Source organism: Moschus berezovskii, chromosome 2 (assembly GCF_049115385.1).
Source record: "Moschus berezovskii isolate FMDL1 chromosome 2, NW_MosBer_1.0, whole genome shotgun sequence".
Classification (NCBI taxonomy): domain Eukaryota; kingdom Metazoa; phylum Chordata; class Mammalia; order Artiodactyla; family Moschidae; genus Moschus; species Moschus berezovskii.
The window spans coordinates 93,634,241-93,655,709 of record NC_142461.1 but is presented as its reverse complement, the minus strand read 5'-3'; the positions used below and the strand labels follow the sequence as shown (position 1 = coordinate 93,655,709).

The window sequence follows — 21,469 nt, the reverse complement described above, 5'->3', positions numbered from 1 at the left end:
ATTTTATATCTTATAGAGGATTCATATATTCATCAAGGCCTTATTCATCGAGATGAGAATCACTCTTATTCCATGTAATTAGGTAGAAAATTTCAATCCCAGTTGTCCTGATCCATGACATTTGCGTGATCAGGTATCTAAATGTCAGAAACAGATGTAAGCATAAGAAAATGTTGGATTTCAAGTTTGTCTGACACATATAGGAAAAATGTGTAAATATATGTTTATATATTTTATATCTATTTAAATAATTTTAGAGAAAGAAGAAGCGTACATAGATGTAAGTATGTATTTTATCATTATACATGTGGTACAGTGGTGAAGAATCTGCCTGCCAATGCAGGAAATGCAAAAGATGCAGGCTCAGTCCCTGGGTCAGGAAGATGCCCTGGAGGAGAAAGTGGCAATCCACTCCAGTATTCTTTCCTGGAAAATTCCATGGACAGAAGAGCCTGGCGGGTTACTGTCCATGGAGTTGCAAAGAGTTGAACACAACCGAGCAACTGAGTGCATACCTGCTTCCAAGGACCTTTTCATCTCAGATTCCTACAGATGTTATCCCCAGTGGCATGTCAAAGGCAGGCTTCAAGTAGTGAGCATAGAAGCTCAATCTTCCGTGAAAACAAAATTACATGTCATTGCAATCTCTTATTCCACAAGTGCTAGTTGCCAGCCCTACTCCAGTTCCTATATGATCCTCTAAACTTCTTGCAGAGGTGTGTGCCAGAGATGTAAGACTCAAATGTTAACATCTGATGTTGATCCTTGAGTTTTCCAGCACTGGCCACCTAGCTGGTTTAAGTAGAGGGCGTGTGTGGTTTGCTGGCATCATACTCTAGTACATGAATTGACTCTTCTGAGCTCTGTGGTCCTCTCCTTCTTATAGAACGTGTATAAATCAGACCTGGAATGGCTGAAGGGTATTGGATGGTTGCCAGAGGGTTCTGTGGAAGTGATGAGAGTAAAGAATGCCCAGAATCTCCTGAACGAAAGATTGTATCGCACAAGGCCTGAGGCCCTCAAATTCACCAGCATTGTTGACACCCCTGAAGTTATTCTGGCAAAGATCAATTCCGTACAGATCAGTGAGGTAAGTCAATTGATGATATGTTCAGACAAATTGAATAAGTCTCAATAAAAATTATAATTGTGAACTTTATTTTCTAATTTTCTTTGTTATGGCTTCTTAGATACACCCATCATTTAAGAATGGACATTTAATTTTCAAATACATGGGTTTTTTTAAAGTATCTTTGATATTAATTTCTAATTTTGACATTAATTTCTCATTTAAATACTTTCTTCTCTGCAGTCACTGTTTTTTCAGTCTTTTAGCTGTGTTGATGCTTTCAATGGCTAAGTCAAAGACCTCTCTTGGTAAATGTCACATTGCACTTGAAAATAGGTGGTTATTTACATATACCTTTTGATATTGATTCCTAACATAATTCCACAGTGATAAGATAATAGACTCTGTTTTTAATACCTTCAGACCATGAAATTTTTGCATGTTATTTTATGTCCCTGGATATGTTTCAGTGTCTCCTGGTTTATTGTCTATGGGAACTGGAATAGAATTTGTATCCTTCTATTGTGTGAAAATTGTATAAATCTTAATATTGTAGAATTGGTTCATAATGCTTTTCAGGTCTGCTATATCCTTCTACTTTTCTGTATATTCATTTTGTTAATTTTTGAGAGTTTGATATTGAAATTCCGACTGAAAATCTTCATTTATCTACTTAAGAAATAACATACTATATAATAGAACTATATGTAACTTCATTCTGTATCTTCCAAGTCTCTTGTAAATGTGTTATCATACTTTCATAATTTAAAAAAGAGAAAAGAAAAAATTGTAATTGTGAACTTTAAATTGCTAACACCAGTATTAGAATCTTAAATCTTGAACATGCATGTATCCAGATAGAACCTCATATCAATAACAGCATCCACAATTTATTTGCTTAGATAACTCTTCGGTCAGTATAAGTGTAGTAGGCATCTTCATGTTCCATAGACTCTGATGTACACTTTGAACACATTTGGAAACCTGGCCTGTGTACAGGTCCTCCAGTTAATACTATGATCACAAAATTGCCACCTTTTTATTGCTATTCAATGGTGAAATAAGTTGAAAGTCCAGAGGCAGCTCCAGTATTAGACATTATGATAGTTATTTGGGCCAAGAAAGCCAGGACTCGATTAGAAATGTGGATTATCACAGTTACCTGCAATGAGGGCTTATCTGCCAGATAATTACATGTGAATAAATAAAAGAGGATAAGTTTAGTTCATGTTTCTGATTCATTTTACATTTATAACACACATGAATGTGTTCTTGTTGAAGTCACTTTTGGCACCTTCTGAATAAAAACACAGATGAAACTAAAACGCGATTTACATTTATATCTGAACACATCCAAAGAGAAACTTTCATCATACCTATAGTTTTACTCATGTGGTAATTGGCTTATTTACTAATCAACGATCCTTTGTTTTTCATTTTTACCAGCCATTGTATCGTGATGCCTGGGAGAAAGAGAAGGCGAACGTGAATGTACCAGCGGATACTCCCTTGATGCTGCAGTCCAAGATCAATGCCATGCAGATCAGCAATGTAAGGCCCTGCACACCCACTTGCTTCCCACCGTGTTCTCTGCCTCACCAAACCTCTCCGAGAGCACTTAGCAATAGGCATTTCATTAACATTCCTTTTACTTCTAGTCTTTAATGATAAGTGCCATATGTGTGCGCACACACACCTGAGTGTGTGTTTGTAATATGTCCTTGTCTCTTTTAGTAGGAAAAATGTGGATAACACCAAACACATGACTTCAAAACATAGATACGCATGTATAGTAATATTTAGTTTTCTTTTTTAGTGGCTTCTCATTGATTTTTCCTTTTAAAAGCCAAAATATGTACACATAATTCTTCTCATTTTCATATAATTTTTTGTCTTTTAAATTCTTTTCTTTTAAAAAAAAAAAAGATCCAGGAAGAGAATTTTACTAAATGTCATTAAGATGTACTAGAATTTAAGTTCAGTATGAAACCAGTCTATTTTATAAATCTTAAGGGAAAGTTAATTTTTCAGTGTAACTGTTAATGTGTATTCTTAAACACATCAGTAGTGCTGACTCAGTAGCCCCCTCTTCAGATTGACTGTGTCATTGCAATCCCCATTTGCAGAAACAATATCAGCAAGCTTGGGAAGATGTCAAGATGACCGGATATGACCTGAAAGCAGACGCCATTGGGATCCAGCATGCCAAGGCTTCCAGAGACATTGCCAGTGATGTGAGAGCTCCTCTTTGCTCAGCCTTAACAAACACTAATTCACAAACAGTCAGAGAGATAAAACTGTACTAATCTTTAACATAATTCCCCAGGAATTATATTTAAGTAGAATGAAGGGCATTGTTACTAGTGTCTTGCTTTAAAATTCCAAATTCAAGAACAACTTGGACAACAATCTGATGACTGACTCTTCTCTGCTTATTTCCACACTTCATATGTTTAAGCACAGATTTTTATTTTCTTTTCAATATCTTCTCAGTATCAGTTAATGTATAAACATTTAGAGATCCAGTGGGCACAAAAATTCTATTGTTTCTTGAAGTGCAGCATGCCTCGGTGGTTCCTGGGATAATTTTATGGACATGGACAAGCATTTTTAAAACAGTTACATTTGTTTTAATGTGTGCTAGAAAAACACTGATTTTGCCCACTTAGATAGGATTATAAATTTTAAAATAAAAATTGTAAGTAAGTTTAAACTTTAAGATATATTTATGTAGACAAGAAATCAAGTTGACAAAGTGAAATATGAAGTACTAGTAGTATTGTCACAAGACTTTATGGCAGAACGTGTAAGAATGGCACACAGTGACTGAAGTTTTGGAAACAGTGGACAATTCTATACTGGAGGACAACCCAGACGCACAGTTCTTGCCTTTGCGGTGTTCACAATGTTTTCATGAATATAGACATAGAAGGCAAACCAAAGTATCAAGTATAAAACTTGTAGTATTAATTTAAAGAAAAACAGTGCCTCCCAAAGGGTAATATGAGGGAGTTATTTGAGCAGGCTGTCCAGAAAAAGTTAGTTTGGAGAAACAAATCTTCTTTCTTCTCTTCACATCCACCAGTATCTATACAAAACTGCTTACGAGAAACAGAAAGGTCATTACATTGGGTGTCGCAATGCCAAGGAAGACCCTAAGCTGGTCTGGGCGGCAAATGTGTTGAAGATGCAGAATGACAGATTGTACAAAAAGGCATACAATGACCACAAGGCCAAGATCACCATCCCGGTGGACATGGTGTCCATCAACGCTGCCAAAGAAGGCCAGGCGTTAGCAAGCGATGTGGACTATCGCCAGTACCTACACCAGTGGTCTTGCTTTCCTGACCAGAATGACGTGATCCAAGCCAGGAAAGCCTATGACCTGCAGAGTGATGTAAGTTGTTGCTTGGGGCTTGGGGTGTGTGACTATTCCCCCAGAAGACAGCCTTCCACAGCTTTGCCCAGTCACTCCTTCCAACGTTCAGGAATGCTTTCCCTGCCTGAGCAGTCCCCTGGGATATTTTACTAAGTTTGTTAATCACAAGCCTTACTTCTGGGCTTATTCAGAAAGTTTTCATCTTCATGGTTAGTGGTGCTACCAGAATTTTTCTATAGATTTTGTTCATGTATTCGTTGTTTGTAGCTTATTAAATATTGGTGTCATCGTGTTTCTTCAGTTGAAGAATGACAGGGGCTGTCTTCCTTGAAATTAATTTAAAAGATTAGCAGCATTCTCGAAGCTCACTCATTTACCTTAACTTTGTATTCTTCACAACATTATGTTTCATTAGTTTGTCCAAAGTATTTTTAGATTTACTTATATTTTCTAACCATTCAATCTTTTGAAAATGATGAATTCTATCAGGACATTTGTTTCTTGTATAGAATGAATTCCTTCTTTTAATTATCTGAACTTCTGTTAAGCTTCAGGAGATATTTTAATATAATAGATGAGTTTGTTATAGAAGAGTATACCCATCATTTGAAATGATTGCCATTTGGTGAATTTAGTCCAGTTTCTGGATAAATGCAGTCTCTTCATTAACCTGAACCACACTGGTGTATTAAAGAATGCATATCAATCAAGTTCTTAAAGAATGAGAAAGGGAAGCTTCAAAACCTATGTAACCCTCTTCAAGAATCCTTCTAGATTTTGGGTATCTGTCATACTTCACACACTAAAACATATAACCTTCTTCACTAAGGTAGAAATTTCCCTGCATTTTGACTCCTCTTACTCCTTATTTTAGCTTGATATTTGTATCCTATTAGTTATTAATATACTATTTCTGAAGAACGCAATGGTTTTTTAATGAAATTAATAACTGGTGTTTCACATAGAGCAATTTTATCTGGTTAACCACTTACATATTCCTGAGAAACATGTTGAGATAGCCAAGAAAATGCAAATCCCAGTTCAAAAGGAAGTGCTGTCCTGAAAAAGAAAACCCAGTGGGATTGAAATTGTGGAACTAGGGATTGAGTTCTTAATTATCCCTTTAAAAATAATTATGAAACCTACCATGTACCATATCTTGTGCTGAACACTAAAGGCACAATAGTAAATAAAGAAGAACAAGACAAAGTTCCTGACTTAAGGAAGTTCACATTGATGATAAAGGAACAGATGTCAACTAATGAGTATCAGCAAAAATGGGATGGCTGAAAAAGAGTGGTCACTGCACTATGAAAAAGTGAGGTGGGAAAAGCTTCTCTGGGGAAATGCTGATTTGGAGATAAGAAAAGAGAATAGGAGTTGGTTCAGTGAGGAAAACACAGGGGACATTCCTGCAGAATGACCAACATATACAAAGGGGTGTGTGTGTAAACCACAAACTGAAAGCCCAGTGTGGTCAGAACATATGGGTCAAAGGGAAGCACGTGTCAGATGAGGTTGGAAGAATGAGTAGGGGCTGATGCTAGACCATCATCACAGTCTAGTCTGTGTTAAGATGTTGATCTTTATCCTGAGACCAATGGGAAGCCATAGGTTTGGGGGATGTTGTGACATCAGATTTGAATGATGAATTTTGTAAAGACCATTCTGGCTTTTGTGTGGAGAACTTGTTGGAGAGTCTATTATTATTTTTTTCAAAGTCTGAATTGGCTAATCAGATGATAACCAAGATATTAAAAAATCTCCCACACATCCCCCAAGCAGGGCGTCTCTTCTGCATCATTCTGCTTTCTAGAATTTGTGTATGTACTTGAACACACACACACCAGAGAAGACAAAGCAGGACAAAACACTGCTGTGCATATGAGAAATTCTTTCTGTTAGGCCCATGCTCAGCTTTATTTTTGTTTCTGGAAGAGAAAATGTAACATGAAAAGCTGCTTTCTTACTTTACCACAGATTAAAAAAAAAAACCCTGCCTCTCCTGACTTTGTTTTCTTTCCCAGGCCATCTACAAGGCTGACTTGGAGTGGCTACGTGGCATTGGCTGGATGCCTGAAGGATCTCCGGAAGTATTGAGAGTCAAAAATGCCCAGCATATCTTCCGAGACAGTGTCTATCGGACACCTGTGGTGAAACTCAAATACACAAGTATTGTTGACACACCTGAAGTTGTCCTTGCTAAATCAAATGCTGAAAATATTAGTATTGTGAGTTACATTTTTGTTCTGTATTAAAATTAAGTTCATGTTATAAAAGGAATGCTATCAATCTGGTAATCCATTTGTAAGATAATATTGATGATAGCAAAGATTTTAGTGAGTGATGTTGACACGGTTGTTTTGTTACTGCTTACTAATTTTAAACAAAATCTCAAAGTACACATGAAAGGTAGTAATACAGATTTCATAACAAATCTGAGTAACTTATGCAAAAAGATTCTGGAAAATTTTAATATGAAAAGATTTGGAACCAGAAAAATCAAAAGTTGTACACTGTAACCAGCAAAATTACAAACTGTGAAGTCATTTTGTTATTGGTTCTTTTCACAGCCAAAGTACAGAGAAGTTTGGGACAAGGATAAAACTTCAATCCACATAATGCCAGATACTCCAGAAATTAATCTTGCTAGAGCCAATGCTCTTAACGTGAGCAATGTAAGTACTGCAACAGACTCCCCTTTTGTTCGGAAAGTCGCCCGATTGGTACGAAGCTGTCACAGGGAACTCTTCATAGCCAAGGACTGTGTGGGTGAGGAGGCCCTTGCCCAGGAGTGAGGAGAGGGGCAGGTCCCCGGTTCTGAATCACTGGGTAAGGCCAGTTACTGTGAGGCAATGTCGGCACGACGAAAGAGAGGAGGGAACCAGGAGAAAGATGATGAAAGCGGAATTAGAGACAAAAGAAAGGGGAATGAATGACAGAGTCAGATGAACATAAAATAATTAGAATTCATTCCACAACTGCGTGGAAATTAATTTTAAAACCCAGATATATAGGGGATTCTTTTTATGAAATTACAAATTACTAAAATTGACCCCAGAAAAAGAATAAAAACATAAGAAATGAAGAGGGTTATTAAAGACCTCTCCTCACTCCTCTCTGATGTCGGGGTCACCCAGATGATTTTATAGGGCAATTCTTTCCAAACTTCAAGGAATAAATAACTATAGAGCCTAATGAAAGAAGGAAAGCCCTCACCATTATCAAAACTTGTCAAAGATAAGTGCCTCAAATGAAAACTGTAGACCAATAATAATAAGGAAATCTTAAATAAAATATTAACAAATCAAATTCAATAGTACGTGAATATGATATGATACAAATAACTAGGATGCATTCAGGAATGCCAAAAATATTTCATATTCAGAAAACTGATAATGTGCTAGAACAAAAGAGAAAAATTATATGCTCATTTTATTAGATTTAAAAAGATGTATGACCAAATCAAATATCCATTCTTATTTTTTAAATAAAATCTTAGCAAAATAAGAATAAATGAATATTTTCTTGTCATAACTAAGAATAAATTTCAAATCAAAGGCAAGGCTCATCAAGTAGGTTTGTTTCTCATTCAAGTCAGGAGTAAACCAAGGATGCTCGCTAGTTCAGCTCAGTTCAGTCGCTCAGTCGTGTCCGACTCTTTGTGACCCCATGGATCACAGCACGCCAGGCCTCCCTGTCCATCACCAACTCCCGGAGTTCACTCAAACTCATGTCCATCGAGTCAGTGATGCCGTCCAACCATCTCGTCCTCTGTCATCCCCTTCTCCTCCCACCTTCAATCTTTCCCAACATCAGGGTCTTTTCCAGTGAGTCAGTTCTTTGCATCAGGTGGCCAAAGTATTGGAGTTTCAGCTTCAGCATCAGACCTTCCAATGAATATTCAGGACTGATTTCCTTTAGAATGGACTGGTTGTATCTCCTTGCAGTCCAAGGGACTCGCAAGAGTCTCCTCCAACACCACAGTTCAAAAGCATCAATTCTTCAGCTTTCTTTATGGTTCAGTGTTCTTTATAGTCCAACTCTCACATCCATACATGACCACTGGAAAATCCATAGCTTTGACTAGATGGACCTTTGTTGGCAAAGTAATGTCTCTGCTTTTTAATATGCTGTCTAGGTTGGTCCTAACTTTTCTTTCAAGGAGGAAGCATCTTTTAATTTCATGGCTGCAGTCACCATCCGCAGTGATTTTGGAGCCCAAAAAAAAAGTCTGTCACTGTTTCCATTGTTTCCCCATCTATTTGCCATGAAGTGATGGGACCAGATGCCATGATCTTAGTTTTCTGAATGTTGAGTTTTAAGCCAACTTTTTCACTCTTCTCTTTCACTTTTATCAAGAGACTCATTACCATTTTTTAACGTTTGCTGAAAGTAGCTTAGTGATAAGCTTCTCATTTATGCCAAAATAATTAATTAACAGTAAGGATAAGAGGGCTTCCCTGGTGGCTCAGTGGTAAAGAATGCACCTGCCAGTTCAGGAGACATGGGTTAATTCCTGGTCCAGGAAGATCCCACATGCTGCAGAGCAACCAAACCCATGTGCCACAATGACTGAGCCTGAGCCTGAGCCCAGGAACTGCAGCTATTGAAGCCCGTGTGCCCTGGAGCCTATGCTCCACAACGAGAGAAGACACTGCCATGAAAAGCCCATTACTCTGCAACAAACAGTAGCCCCTGTTCGCCTCAACTAGAGAAAAGCCCGCACAGCAATGAAAAGCCAGCACATCCATAAAAAAAGGAAAAAAAAAAGAGTAAGGATAAGAGATAAATATCAGAAAGAAAAAGGCAGAATTATCATCCTTTGCAGAATAAATCATTGTATGCCAGGGGAAAGGGAGAGATCAACTTAAAGCTCTATTAGATAAAATGAAAGAATTCAATTACACGGGTAGCTTCACAGTTTAAGAAAGTTCAAGAAAGGTAGTACCTTCATGAATCACAGAGATTTTTCTGTGTGTGGAACAGTATGACCTTAGAAGAAGGATACTGTCTTTCTTAATACAGTCCACCATGGGTTGGAAGCTTTTATCTTTTAAAAAATAATAAATCTTTGTGAGAGTAGTCTTCCAAGTAAAGATTCCTCACCATGTGCTGTATTGCACCACCAACTTTATTGTAATGAGCCTCTTAGGAGCTAATTTTTTCCAAGGGCTGGGAAGAAAGCAAAATTCTGATGCTTCTTTTGAACTAGAATTGGTACAGTATATGGTGCAGTGCACTCTTATTGCCAAGTGAGTGGATGGAGAGACAGCCAGCTCTTCACTGCATAGAATCCGCCTCTTCCTTCCAATCCATAGACATCTTTGGAAAAAGAATTCTGGAAAGTCTCATGCTATCTTTTGCATGATAAATTTCTCAGCTGGAAATACGAGAACCCTACCTTTAATTTCGGGCTTCCTAGGTGGCACTATTGGTAAAGAACCTCTCTGCCAAGATGTAAAGGGATGCGGGTTTGATTCCTGGGTCAGGAAGATCCCCTGGAGGAAGGCATGGCAGTCCACTCCAGTGTTCCCGTCTGGAGAATCCCATGGACAGAGGAGCCTGGTGGGCTACAGTCCATAGGGTCACACAGAGTTGGACGCGACTGAAGCAACTTAGCATGCATGCACACACCATTAGTATCATGATATAAGCAAGACTAGTGTTTGACACCATGCCAAAAGTAAAGTTGTTAAATTTAGATACTAATGAGAATGGCTTCTGTTTTGGAAGGTATCAAACATCCTATTTGAATACTAAACAAAATATTCACTTTCTTTATACATAGTGTTGCTAGTACTGTAATCTTGATAAAGTCCACTATTTTAAGTTATTTTCAGCATTTATAAAGCAGTTTTTTCAGAATATTTGTATATAATTTTATGGGTAGCCAAGCAAATTTATGTTAAATTGATTCATTTAAACTTGACACCAATCACATGGGTAAGACAGTGTTATTTTGTTTTTAATCATATGGGAAAGCTCAGACTTAAAACAATTAAAGAATTTACCCATGTTCTCAAAGTTAGTAGGTGAAGAAGTTAGGTCTTAAGTCCAGTTTTTTTTGTAGCTCAAATAAAAATTATATTTGACCACATAAAGTGTATCACATAAGAAAAAATAGTATAATAATATATGTAATAAAGCAAATACAAAAAATTTAAAATAGCATAATTACAAATTTCCATTAAATATTCTCTATTATAATACATTTCAATGTGGAAAACACTTCCTTTTGTACGAGAAAAAGTCAAGCATTAAAATAGACCCATTCAAAATTAATACAACAAAAACTTGAATGAAAATTCATATAAAACTTTTCCATACTTACAAGGACAGATCCTGTCTAAGCAATCATTTTTCAAAATGCAAAGGCCATGAAACTAATTGAAATTCACTTCTCCTTTCTGCCTTGTTCAAGCTCTGAACAATGGCGATAGGTTTGATTTCTGAATTATACATTTAAATTACTGCTATTTCTAACATTGTTAATATAGAAGTTATCCACTGAAATGTAAACATATATTTAGAAAGTTATCTGTAAATCAGTCACTATTTTCACTGACCTCTCTTTACAAACACAACAGCGCTACACATGGAAAATGGCCCATTACCTCCAATCAGTGCTTCAGTAAAAAGATCTAACACTCCCAAACAATATGCATCAACAATCATATTAGAAGATCTAAAAAACGTGTAGAGAGGGGAAAACCCTCTTGTTTTTCAGAATGTAAAAAGTTTATAATTCTGAAGATTTCAAAATTGAAATGAAGAATTAAGTAGAATTATGAAGAAATTCAGTAATAGCCCATTAATATCTGAACTTAAACGGATCCCAGTGCTATCAATACAAGAAGCACCTAAACCCTTTTACATGAACCATAAACAACTATATTGAAATTTAATTCAAATTAAAAAAGAAAAAAGCCTTGTCAAGTCCAGATCTTTGGATTCCAGACATGATTTTGTTCTCCAGTACACTGGTCCATAGATGATTCTTTCATCTATTCTCTTTTTGTAAACTGGTTCTAGGACTTCAAAACTGCACCTCTTTGTTATTAATTCCACTTGAACCCCTGTAGTGAACCGGGAACAATACCTTGTTTTTCCTCCTCTTCAGAAACTTTACCGTGAAGGTTGGGATGAGATGAAGATGAGCTGTGATATTCGGTTGGACGCCATCCCCATCCAGGCTGCCAAGGCCTCCAGGGAGATCGCCAGTGACGTGAGTGTGGTCTTGTTTGCTCCTCAGTTTTTCATGCTAAGGCCCCAGGTACATAGAGAGTTCGTGCTGTGATCCATCTGCTGTGTTTTTCTGTCTCCAGTATAAATACAAGCTTGATCACGAGAAGCAGAAGGGACACTACGTGGGCACCCGCACAGCCAGGGATGACAACAAGATCCGCTGGGCCCTCATAGCTGGCAAGATTCAGAATGAAAGAGAGTACCGGCTGCACTGGGCCAAATGGAAGTCTAAGTTCCAGAGCCCCCCGGATATGCTCTCCATCGAGCACTCTAAAAATTCCCAGACTCTGGTCAGCGATGTCGATTACCGCCATTACCTGCACCAATGGACATGCATGCCTGACCAGAACGACGTGATTCAGGCCAAGAAAGCTTATGATCTGCAAAGCGATGTGAGTGGGCTGCATTTTAGCCTGAACTTCTTCATCATTTCCCCAGGACTCCCAGAAAGTTTAAGTCATTAAATCTTGCATCATCACTTCATGTCTTTATACAGCCAAGAATTTGGTTTGGGTTAGAATTTATAGTATGGTATCAAAATCACCAGTACCATGAAGGATAAGGAAATAAGTCGTAGTTGAATATAGTTCTTAATTGTATCACATTAAAGACAACTACTCTGAAAGTATTATTTCTACAGAACTTAAGCAGCGACAGAGGTTTAAATTATAAGTAAAATATTGGCAGTCCATGGACAGGATATAGGCATAGATATGCTGTTTTAGTTGACACAGTGCTTTTAAATTTTGAATTAAGTTTTAAAATGTTTTAAAATCAGGGAATTTTGTAAACAAATCTAGGATTTCCCATTTTGTTTGGAAAAAATTAGAGGATGCAGCTCCAGACATGAACTAGCCCTTGGTAGTCATGACCTCGGGCTGAATTAAGGCTAAACCCCTTTAAATAGCAAACATGGCCCCCAGTTTATTATGCTGCCGCATCGTTAATTTATTTAAGTTACTTGTCTAGTGCTTGTGTATGTCATTCTTAAATTGCATTTTTCCATCAGACCAATGAATGGAATAAATGTGACTAGGCTCACTGACTTCTTCCTGGTCTTATTTTCACAGGCTATTTACAAGGCTGACTTGGAATGGTTACGTGGGATTGGGTGGATGCCAGCTGATTCTGTTTCTGTCAATCATGCCAAGCATATGGCAGACATCTTCAATGAGGTATTTCAAGATCTTATCCTGACATTCAGCACATTTCCTAAGAGACTAAACAAAAATACACCAGCTAATATGCCGTCATTCCCTATTAGCAATTACAATTTCAATTGCTATCCTTTCCAAAATAATCTTGTATTGTCCCTGTCACATTGTGGGACCACACCCATAAGAATACTCGTAAGACCACTCAGTGACGCTTGGAATTGTATAAATGGAAATTTTCTTCTGTCCTCAATGGCAATACACATGAGAGAAGTTTGAAAATTGAAAACCACACATACAAACACTGAGTACATGTAATGATATATTACATGATTTGGGGAGCTAAGAAAACCTGCTACCTTAAAATCTGTGGAAGATATAAAATGTTAATACTTTTGTTTAAAAATAAAATGCTAAGAAGAAAGCCAAATTTCCAAAAAGATGCCATTGAAATATGACATTCTACACTTCTAGTACAGACACACCCTTAAATGCAGCATGTCTTGCTTAGGACCAGAGACAATGATTGTCTAAAAGAGATTTTCTTTCCCATAGAAAAAATATCGCACAAAAATAGAAACTCTCAACTTTACTCCTGTGGATGACAGAGTTGATTATGTGACAGCAAAACATAGTGGTGAAATCCTGAATGATGTAAGTACATGACTGTTGTTCTAAAATGGCTCAGTTAAATTTTTAAATAAAGATGATCTGTTAAAAATTTTTAAAAATAATAACATTTCTTGGTTTGGAAGATGTCATTTCCAAAGCTTTTCCACTTCCTTACGCTCATTGTACAACCGCTGTCTGAGATATAGACTGTAAATATTGAGACAACTGATGCTAGCAGTTGCTTGGACAACACTATGTGTTCTTAATATCAAGGAACTTACCAACTTGCTTCTCATTTCTAGATTAAGTACCGAAAAGATTGGAATGACACAAAATCAAAGTACACTCTCACAGAAACCCCTCAGCTGCATACTGCCCAGGAGGCAGCCCGGATACTGGACCAGGTAAGGATTTTGCCTGGACGCCTGACACTTTCTGTGAGGATGGAGGACTGTAACATACCTGTAGGAGACTTAGCCCTCTATTCTGACTCCTTGGTTTAACCCTTTGTCGTGGCTCTCTCTCTGTCTTTTAGTATCTCTACAAGGAAAGCTGGGAGAAACAAAAAGCCACCGGTTACATTTTGCCTCCAGATGCTGTGCCATTTGTTCATGCCCATCATTCTGGTGATGTTCAGAGTGAGGTAAGTTATTCTGATATGAGTGCACTTTGCAAAGGCTGGCCATTGCCCTTACAGGGACCCAGTTACCCTAAAACATAGCACCATGGAGAGTTCCTTGTTGGCTGGCAGGCCTGGCCGGCCTTGGGGATGGCCAGAGCACCTGCTTCCTTCTTGTCCTTTTCCTGTGGGCTCTTGGCATTCTTCATCTTTTTTTCTCTCTGCCTCTTCAAAACCTATTGTTTGAGGTCTTTATTTTTTCTTCTATTCTCTGCTTTCCTAAAATCTCTAAGCCTTCAAATAAGATATTGCCAGAATTAGAAAATAAGTGTATATTTTTCTAAATTAAATTTTTTAAATTGAAATTGCTTCATCTCTATTTCAATTGTTTTTCACATTTATTCTTGTGAGAGTAACAAAAATATCTGGGGGCCTGAGCTTGCTTGATGTTTCAAGCCCCCTCTGCCTTGTGTGCTTGTCTAAGTTGATGGAATCTCTGTTCCTCTTCCCACCAGCTGAAATACAAAGCTGAACACGTCAAGCAGAAAGGTCATTACGTGGGTGTCCCGACGATGAGAGATGATCCTAAACTGGTTTGGTTCGAGCACGCAGGCCAGATTCAGAATGACAGACTTTACAAAGAGAACTATCATAAAACAAAGGCCAAAATCCATATACCTCCTGATATGGTGTCGGTGTTGGCAGCCAAGGAGGGACAGGCCCTTGCCAGTGACATTGATTACCGCAATTACCTGCACCAATGGATATGTCACCCTGACCAAAATGATGTTATTCAGGCAAGGAAGGCCTATGACCTGCAAAGTGATGTAAGTGATTTTTGTCTCTTAATTATCTAGAGGCTTATGGTCTATTCAGAATCATAAGCACCAACTTGGAGCCTCCAGTCTTTGAAACTCAGAACCATAAATATATAGTTTGCTCTCAGAAGGGAACTGAGGCTGGATATGAAGTAGAGAAAGGTTGGGAACTGTAGTGGACAGCTTTGCTTACTGACTGTGCATTTCTGAATAACGTTCAAAGTCAAGTTTTAAAAAATCTGTTTCTGTACCACCTCTATCATCACATGTTCCTCACATGTGCATGGAAAATTGTCAACTGACTTAATCATTGGCTTGGGTGGGAGTTGACATTGATTTGAGATTTCAACAATATTACATGATAGTATAGTCAAGACCTGGGAATGCCTTCTCCTTGCTTTGCCAAGCACCTCCTTCCTCAAGGCTTTCATGAAGGAATTGCTTGCAAGGAATCAAAGCAAAAGGGACACAATGTACTGATGAGCTGCAGAAGGGCCAGAAGCCCTTATGCAGAGGTTGGCAAAGTTGGAATAGAGAATGTATCTCAGGTCACCTACCCCTGAAGTCTGAATCAAGATCTCTACCTGCCACCAGTAGTCTGTAGGAAACAGAAACAATGCATCAGTGTGATTCTCAGGAGCACCGAGAAGCTAACCCTACCTGGGTCTTCTCATTGTTACCAAAACAGGATGTCAGATTCTGCCTGCAGCACAGGTACTGAACTTGAACATCCCATTTCACTGGTGGCTGCAGCAGGATAACCTTTGTGGAACTTTAATCAGATTAGCAACTCCTCTTTATGTGGTATGCGGTGGGTGGCCTGAGAGAATCCAGGAAGTGGGGGTGAGGGTAAAGATAGATGGGAGGGGTGGCCCCCAACCCTACAAGACATGAGCATTTACTTGTGTGACTTCCTTTATTTAGTCTGAATACCCCACAGATTTCTATATAACTATATATATCAAGTCCATCTAAAACTATGGCTTCTTTGGCAAAACCTTGTCTTATGCTCACAGGTGAAAACAACAGTTCCCTACCCTTAACTCCCACAGCATTTAAGTGGTCTTGCTCTCGCAGCACCTACAGCTGTCTACTTCATAGATAACTTCTCTCTATACTTCAGAGACTTTATACTCATCTCTCAAATCACCTTGCATAGTTCCTCATTCATATTAACAGCCATGAGAAATATCGCTCAGGTGTACAGATGAAATCTCATGTTTGAATCAATGAGACAATAGCCACTAGAGGGAAAGTCTTAAAAACCTTCTGAAAAAGTTGTTTCTAATCTGCTGCCTAATATCATGTGCCCGAGTTATTTACACCTGCACTGTGTCTACCTTTCTGCTCTCAGAATATCTACAAAGCTGACTTGGAGTGGCTCCGAGGCATTGGTTGGATCCCCCTGGATTCTGTGGACCATGTGAGGGTTACCAGGAACCAGGAAATGGTGAATCAGGTATGCAGAGCCTTTTCTTCCTGCATAAAGCCTGGCCTTCTTACCTACCATGTGGGGATATGTACCCTGTAGGGGACCACCTATCTTCATTGTCTCTATTCCATTGCAGATAAAATATAAGAAAGATGCTCTTGCCAATTATCCTAACTTTACAAGTGTGGTGGATCCTCCAGAGATTGTTCTCGCCAAGATTAACTCAGTCAATCAAAGTGATGTAAGTTTTCTTTGTGTATAATAAGGTATATAAACTGAGAGCTTAACCGTCTGTCATTCAGCAGACTTTCTTTAACTCCAGATAATGGTTTGTAAGAAAACGGGGAATGAATTATAAGAAAATCTTTGGGGGAGAATGTCTTGAAAGTCACTAGTAGGACATATACTGTACCCCTTTTAGATAATATCTAAATTATTATCCCAAACATTCCACTGTGTTAGTTATCATATAAATTATATATCATATAATGAGACTTAACCCATTGATTAATCTCTAAAGGTAACTATTTTTTGCTAGGTAGATCTTGTGAAACTTTAAATATATATTTAGAATAATCAAAGGTTCTCTATTGTTTTCTCTCCTCAGGTAAAATATAAAGAAACATTTAATAAATTAATAAAGGGCAAGTATATCTTTTCTCCAGATACACCATATATCACCCACTCCAAAGACATGGAAAAACTCTACAGTACTGTAAGTTCTATTTTATGTGATGTACAACTCAGTTCTGAATGTTAAGCTTTTGTTAGGAGTCATGCTCTTGGCTGATTTTATGAACAACTGAACTTACAAGGAGATCTATTACTTTGTTGTATTTATTCTTATTTCATAGCGCATTATTCAGAGCAAGTAGTGTTTGCTCAGCTAGTATGGTTTGAGGTCCTGTGAAGTGCCAGGCACTTGAGGGGGACACTGAGGAGCTAGAGATCAATAAGCTAAGACTTCAGGAGTGTCTGCAAGTGTGGGAGAGGATGTGCAAACAAGAAGGTGGATGAACCTAGAGCCTGTTATACAGGGTGAAATAAGTCAGAAAGAGAAAAACAAATATTGTGCATTAATGCATAATATGGAATCTGGAAAGATGGTACTGATGAGCCTATTTGCAGGGCAGCAGTGGAGACACAGACACAGAGAACAGACCTGTGGACACAGTAGGGGAAGGAGAAGGTGGGCTGAATTGAAAGAGAAGCATGGGAACACACACATCACCATATGTAAAACAGATAGCCAGTGGGAATTTGCCGTATGACTCAGCTAACTCAACCCAGTGCTCTGTGACAACCTAGAGGGGTTGGATGGAATGGGAGATGGGAGGGGACATAGGTATACCTATGGCTGATTCATGTTGATGTATGGCAGAAACCAACACAATATTATAAAGCAATTATCCTCCAATTAAAAATAAATAATTTTTTAAAAGACAATAATGTAACAAGTGCTCTATCACTTATGGGCACATGTAGGACCAAGCAGCTACCAACAGAAAGAGAGGAAAGGGTGGTCCCTTTTTAGCAATCATGTCCAGATATTTCCAGCCAGCAAGTGGAGGACCTGCTCTCCAAATTTTAATTCAGTTTATCTAAAGGGGGTGTGTGTGTGCTGAATGGGAAGCAATCTTTGGTGACTCTCTCCCTGTGTGCAAATTTGTTTTCAATTTTATTAGAAATGTAAATAAAGTTAAACTCCGTTATAAAATGTCTCAGGGTCAGTAGGTTTAATTTGCAACTAGTCCAAAGACTTTATCCTGTTCTTAAGTAGGCACACTATTGGCTATAAATGAAGATTTAGGCCTTGCCTTTAAACATAAATACTTTACCTTGGTTTTACTATTTTCTTTCAAGTGACATCTAGAAGAGGTTGAATGCAAAGTTTTGTTGATATGCATTTCTTTGTCCTAGATACTGTATAAAAGGGCTTGGGAGGGAACCAAGGCCTATGGCTACACCCTGGACGAACGCTATATCCCCATTGTGGGAGCCAAGCATGCTGACTTTGTGAACAGTGAGGTCAGTAGGACTTTTTCCTTTAGTAAGTTTGAGAGTCTTTCTAGCCACAAAGGGCTGGTTGGACAGTCCGAGTGATTCTCAATGCCATCCCTACTTCACAGCTGAAATACAAAGAGACGTATGAGAAACTGAAGGGTCACTACCTGGCTGGAAAAGAAATCAGTGAGTTCCCCAATGTGGTTCACTGTCTGGACTTCCAGAAAATGAGGAGCTTGGTAAGCAAAGTTCACTTTAACAAGAGGATTTGCACACTTCAGTGTACTACCCTACTATTTATAATCTGCCCTTTGTTTCAAAATCAGCTGGGGGTGGGATAGGGAGGAGTGAATCAGGCTTGAGACTTTCCCCGTCACTGCCACAGAGCCTTGCACACCTTTGGTAGCTATCATTTTTCACCTTTCCCCCCCATTCCTCCAAACACGGTGAGGGCTCTGTATTTGGAAAAAGGAGAAAACAAGGTTGGTTCCTCTTTACTTTGTGTTATAGTAAAGGTATGGGAAATTTTTGAAGAAGTAGAATATATTAAAGTATCATTTTTTTAACCTTGGTCCAGTCTAAAGGTATTAATCTATTGAAAATAAGACTCTAGAAAAGGTTGATCAGAATAGCTTAATGGCTTTCTTATTTTTGTCTTTAAATATGTATCATTCTTTAGTTGAACTACAGAAGACATTATGAGGACACCAAAGCCAATGTTCATATCCCCCAAGATATGATGAATCACGTGTTGGCTAAAAGGTGCCAGTACATCCTCAGTGACCTGGAATACCGACACTACTTCCACCAGTGGACATCTCTTCCAGAGGAACCCAATGTTGTCCGAGTCCGACATGCGCAGGAGATCTTGAGTGATGTATGAGGTCCTTTCTGCAGCTTGATTAAGTTACAGCCTTCACCCAGCCCTGCCCGGGCCCCCATGCTCTTGTTGTCTCTGTATTCCTAAACCCTGCTGCTTTTCAATACAAAGTGGCAGGAGTAACCTTTTTTGGTGTAGAGATCCCCTCAGAGCAATGAGACTCCTGTGTTAATTATTTAATCTCTTCAACACTAGACTAAAACTGAGCTGTTAACTCTCCTCCTAAATTTCCTTAGACTAGGGCATTGGGCTTCCCTGGTAGCTCAGCTGGCAAAGAATCCTCCTGCAATGCAGGAGACCCCCATTTGATTCCTGGGTTGGGAAGTTCCCCTGGAGAAAAGATAGGCGACCCGCTCCAGTGGTCTTGGGCTTAGCTTTTGCTCTCCTCTTAAACTTCTTTAGACTAGGGCATTAAAGACCTTCCAGCTGTTGAAAAACCCACCTTATGGCAGCTGAGTATACTAAGCACAGCCAAAGGCTGACAGGAGAAAATCAAATGCTTGATTGGAAGTTCAGTTAGTACCGGTCACCTTTCACTGTTCCTTCTTTCTTGCAGAATGTGTATAAAGATGACTTGAATTGGCTGAAAGGCATTGGGTGTTACGTTTGGGATACACCCCAGATCCTCCATGCGAAGAAATCATATGACCTCCAGAGTCAGGTGAGCCATATTCCTAGAAGGACTAGCTCACTGTGGATTGATGGACTCCATGATGCTCCCAGTGCGGTAACAGCGAGACTGTCCCTGTGCCCAGGTGGAGAAAGTGGCTCTTACAGTACACAGTCTAAGGGAACCAAAGACCCCTGCCCAGTAAAACCTCTTCTGGGGGCCGGCTCTTGTGCTGGCCTTCCTCAGTTTGAGTCTTCCCTGTGGTTTAAGACTATAGATGTTTATAGTCTACTGTTATCTGGGAGCTATTTCATAGTGAACTACTCTCTAGCATGTATACCTTAGTTGATCAGGTTAATGGTAGGGAGTAGAAACCAAATGCATACTTTGACCATAAGTATTTACCTTTTGAAGTAAAAAGTAGTTATTTGGAAAACTTCACAGCAAAAATTCATCTCGGGGAGGGCAGCTATCTGATGGATGTTGAAATTGAGGGGCTGTTGTCAGGGACAGAATATAAGCATGGAAAAGACAATATGATGAAGGAGGGACCTGGCAAAGATCCAGACTCCACTTTTGGTCAAGAGAAACTGTTAGTTTTGACAGCTGTACAAAGTCTGCAGGACTGTCCAACCTATCCTTTTTGTTACGATTAAAGCAGAAACCCAGAAATGTACATCTAAGTTGGCACAAGTGGCAGACCTGCATTTTACCATTTTCAGTAACTTTTCTTTTTCTTCACAGATACTATACACAGCAGCAGGGAAAGAAAATCTAAAGAATTATAACCTGGTCACAGACACACCACTTTACGTGACTGCTCTTCAAAGTGGCATTAATGCCAGTGAGGTGCGTCTTGCATGCACAACTCTCCCAGGACAAGCTGTTATTGTCTTACATGTTGTCAAATAATAGAAAAGAATAAGCTGTCTTCTTTGTCTGTAGGTGAAATATAAAGAGAATTATCATCAGATCAAAGACAAATACACGACAGTTCTGGAAACAGTGGATTATGACAGAACCAAGAATCTGAAGGATCTGTTTAGCAGTGTGAGTTGAGTTTTCTTTTCTCTATATTTGAGTTACCTTTTCCACCTTTAGAGACAGTAAGAGATTAAAAGGAACAAGCAACTTTACCCCCCAAAGGTCTTTCTAATCTTTTTCCTGGAGCTTCAAGTTCCTACTTTATCTTATAAATTCTAATAGGTACAAGTAAATAAGCCCCAATTTAAGTATTGTTCTATGTCATGCAGTTGATAAAAATTCACTAACTCGTTCCCTAGTGCAAACGGGTACTGTTGGAGCTATTCTTTGTTGACCCTGAACTTGTTTTTCCTTAGCTTTTCCTTTGGCCAGTGACTTATAGATCAAGTGAGGCACTCTTTTTTCCTCCTCTGAATTGGTTAATTCATCAAACATTTTTTAAACTGCATTTTGAAATAATTTTAGATTTACAGAAAAATTGCAGAAGTAGTAAAGAGAATTCCCATATATTTTTCTCCATAGAACAATTACTGAAACAAAAGAAATAAACATTGTAATAATGTTATAGACTTTATCCAGACTTCAACAGTATTTCCACTAAAGTGTTTTCTGTCCCAGATGCCAGTCCAGGATCCCATGCTGCATTTGGTTGTCATGAAT

At 38.6% G+C, this 21,469-nt stretch overlaps 1 protein-coding gene across 17 annotated transcripts in view; it reads left to right on the top strand.

The window, feature by feature from the left end:
* The window catches only part of NEB (nebulin), a 216,973-nt gene that overhangs the window by 123,861 nt on the left and 71,643 nt on the right, over positions 1–21,469 (top strand). For all 17 annotated transcript variants that reach the window (XM_055398670.2, XM_055398685.2, XM_055398684.2 and 14 more), the window contains exons 86-107: positions 887–1,090; positions 2,516–2,620; positions 3,196–3,303; positions 4,155–4,466; positions 6,476–6,679; positions 7,022–7,126; positions 11,572–11,676; positions 11,777–12,088; positions 12,767–12,871; positions 13,406–13,504; positions 13,765–13,866; positions 13,998–14,105; positions 14,597–14,908; positions 16,254–16,358; positions 16,468–16,572; positions 16,939–17,046; positions 18,252–18,359; positions 18,461–18,574; positions 19,015–19,212; positions 19,772–19,876; positions 20,570–20,674; positions 20,771–20,875. In XM_055398670.2, the coding sequence (XP_055254645.2) occupies positions 887–1,090; positions 2,516–2,620; positions 3,196–3,303; positions 4,155–4,466; positions 6,476–6,679; positions 7,022–7,126; positions 11,572–11,676; positions 11,777–12,088; positions 12,767–12,871; positions 13,406–13,504; positions 13,765–13,866; positions 13,998–14,105; positions 14,597–14,908; positions 16,254–16,358; positions 16,468–16,572; positions 16,939–17,046; positions 18,252–18,359; positions 18,461–18,574; positions 19,015–19,212; positions 19,772–19,876; positions 20,570–20,674; positions 20,771–20,875 (3,234 nt within the window). The remainder of the gene's footprint in view (positions 1–886; positions 1,091–2,515; positions 2,621–3,195; positions 3,304–4,154; positions 4,467–6,475; positions 6,680–7,021; positions 7,127–11,571; positions 11,677–11,776; positions 12,089–12,766; positions 12,872–13,405; positions 13,505–13,764; positions 13,867–13,997; positions 14,106–14,596; positions 14,909–16,253; positions 16,359–16,467; positions 16,573–16,938; positions 17,047–18,251; positions 18,360–18,460; positions 18,575–19,014; positions 19,213–19,771; positions 19,877–20,569; positions 20,675–20,770; positions 20,876–21,469) is intronic.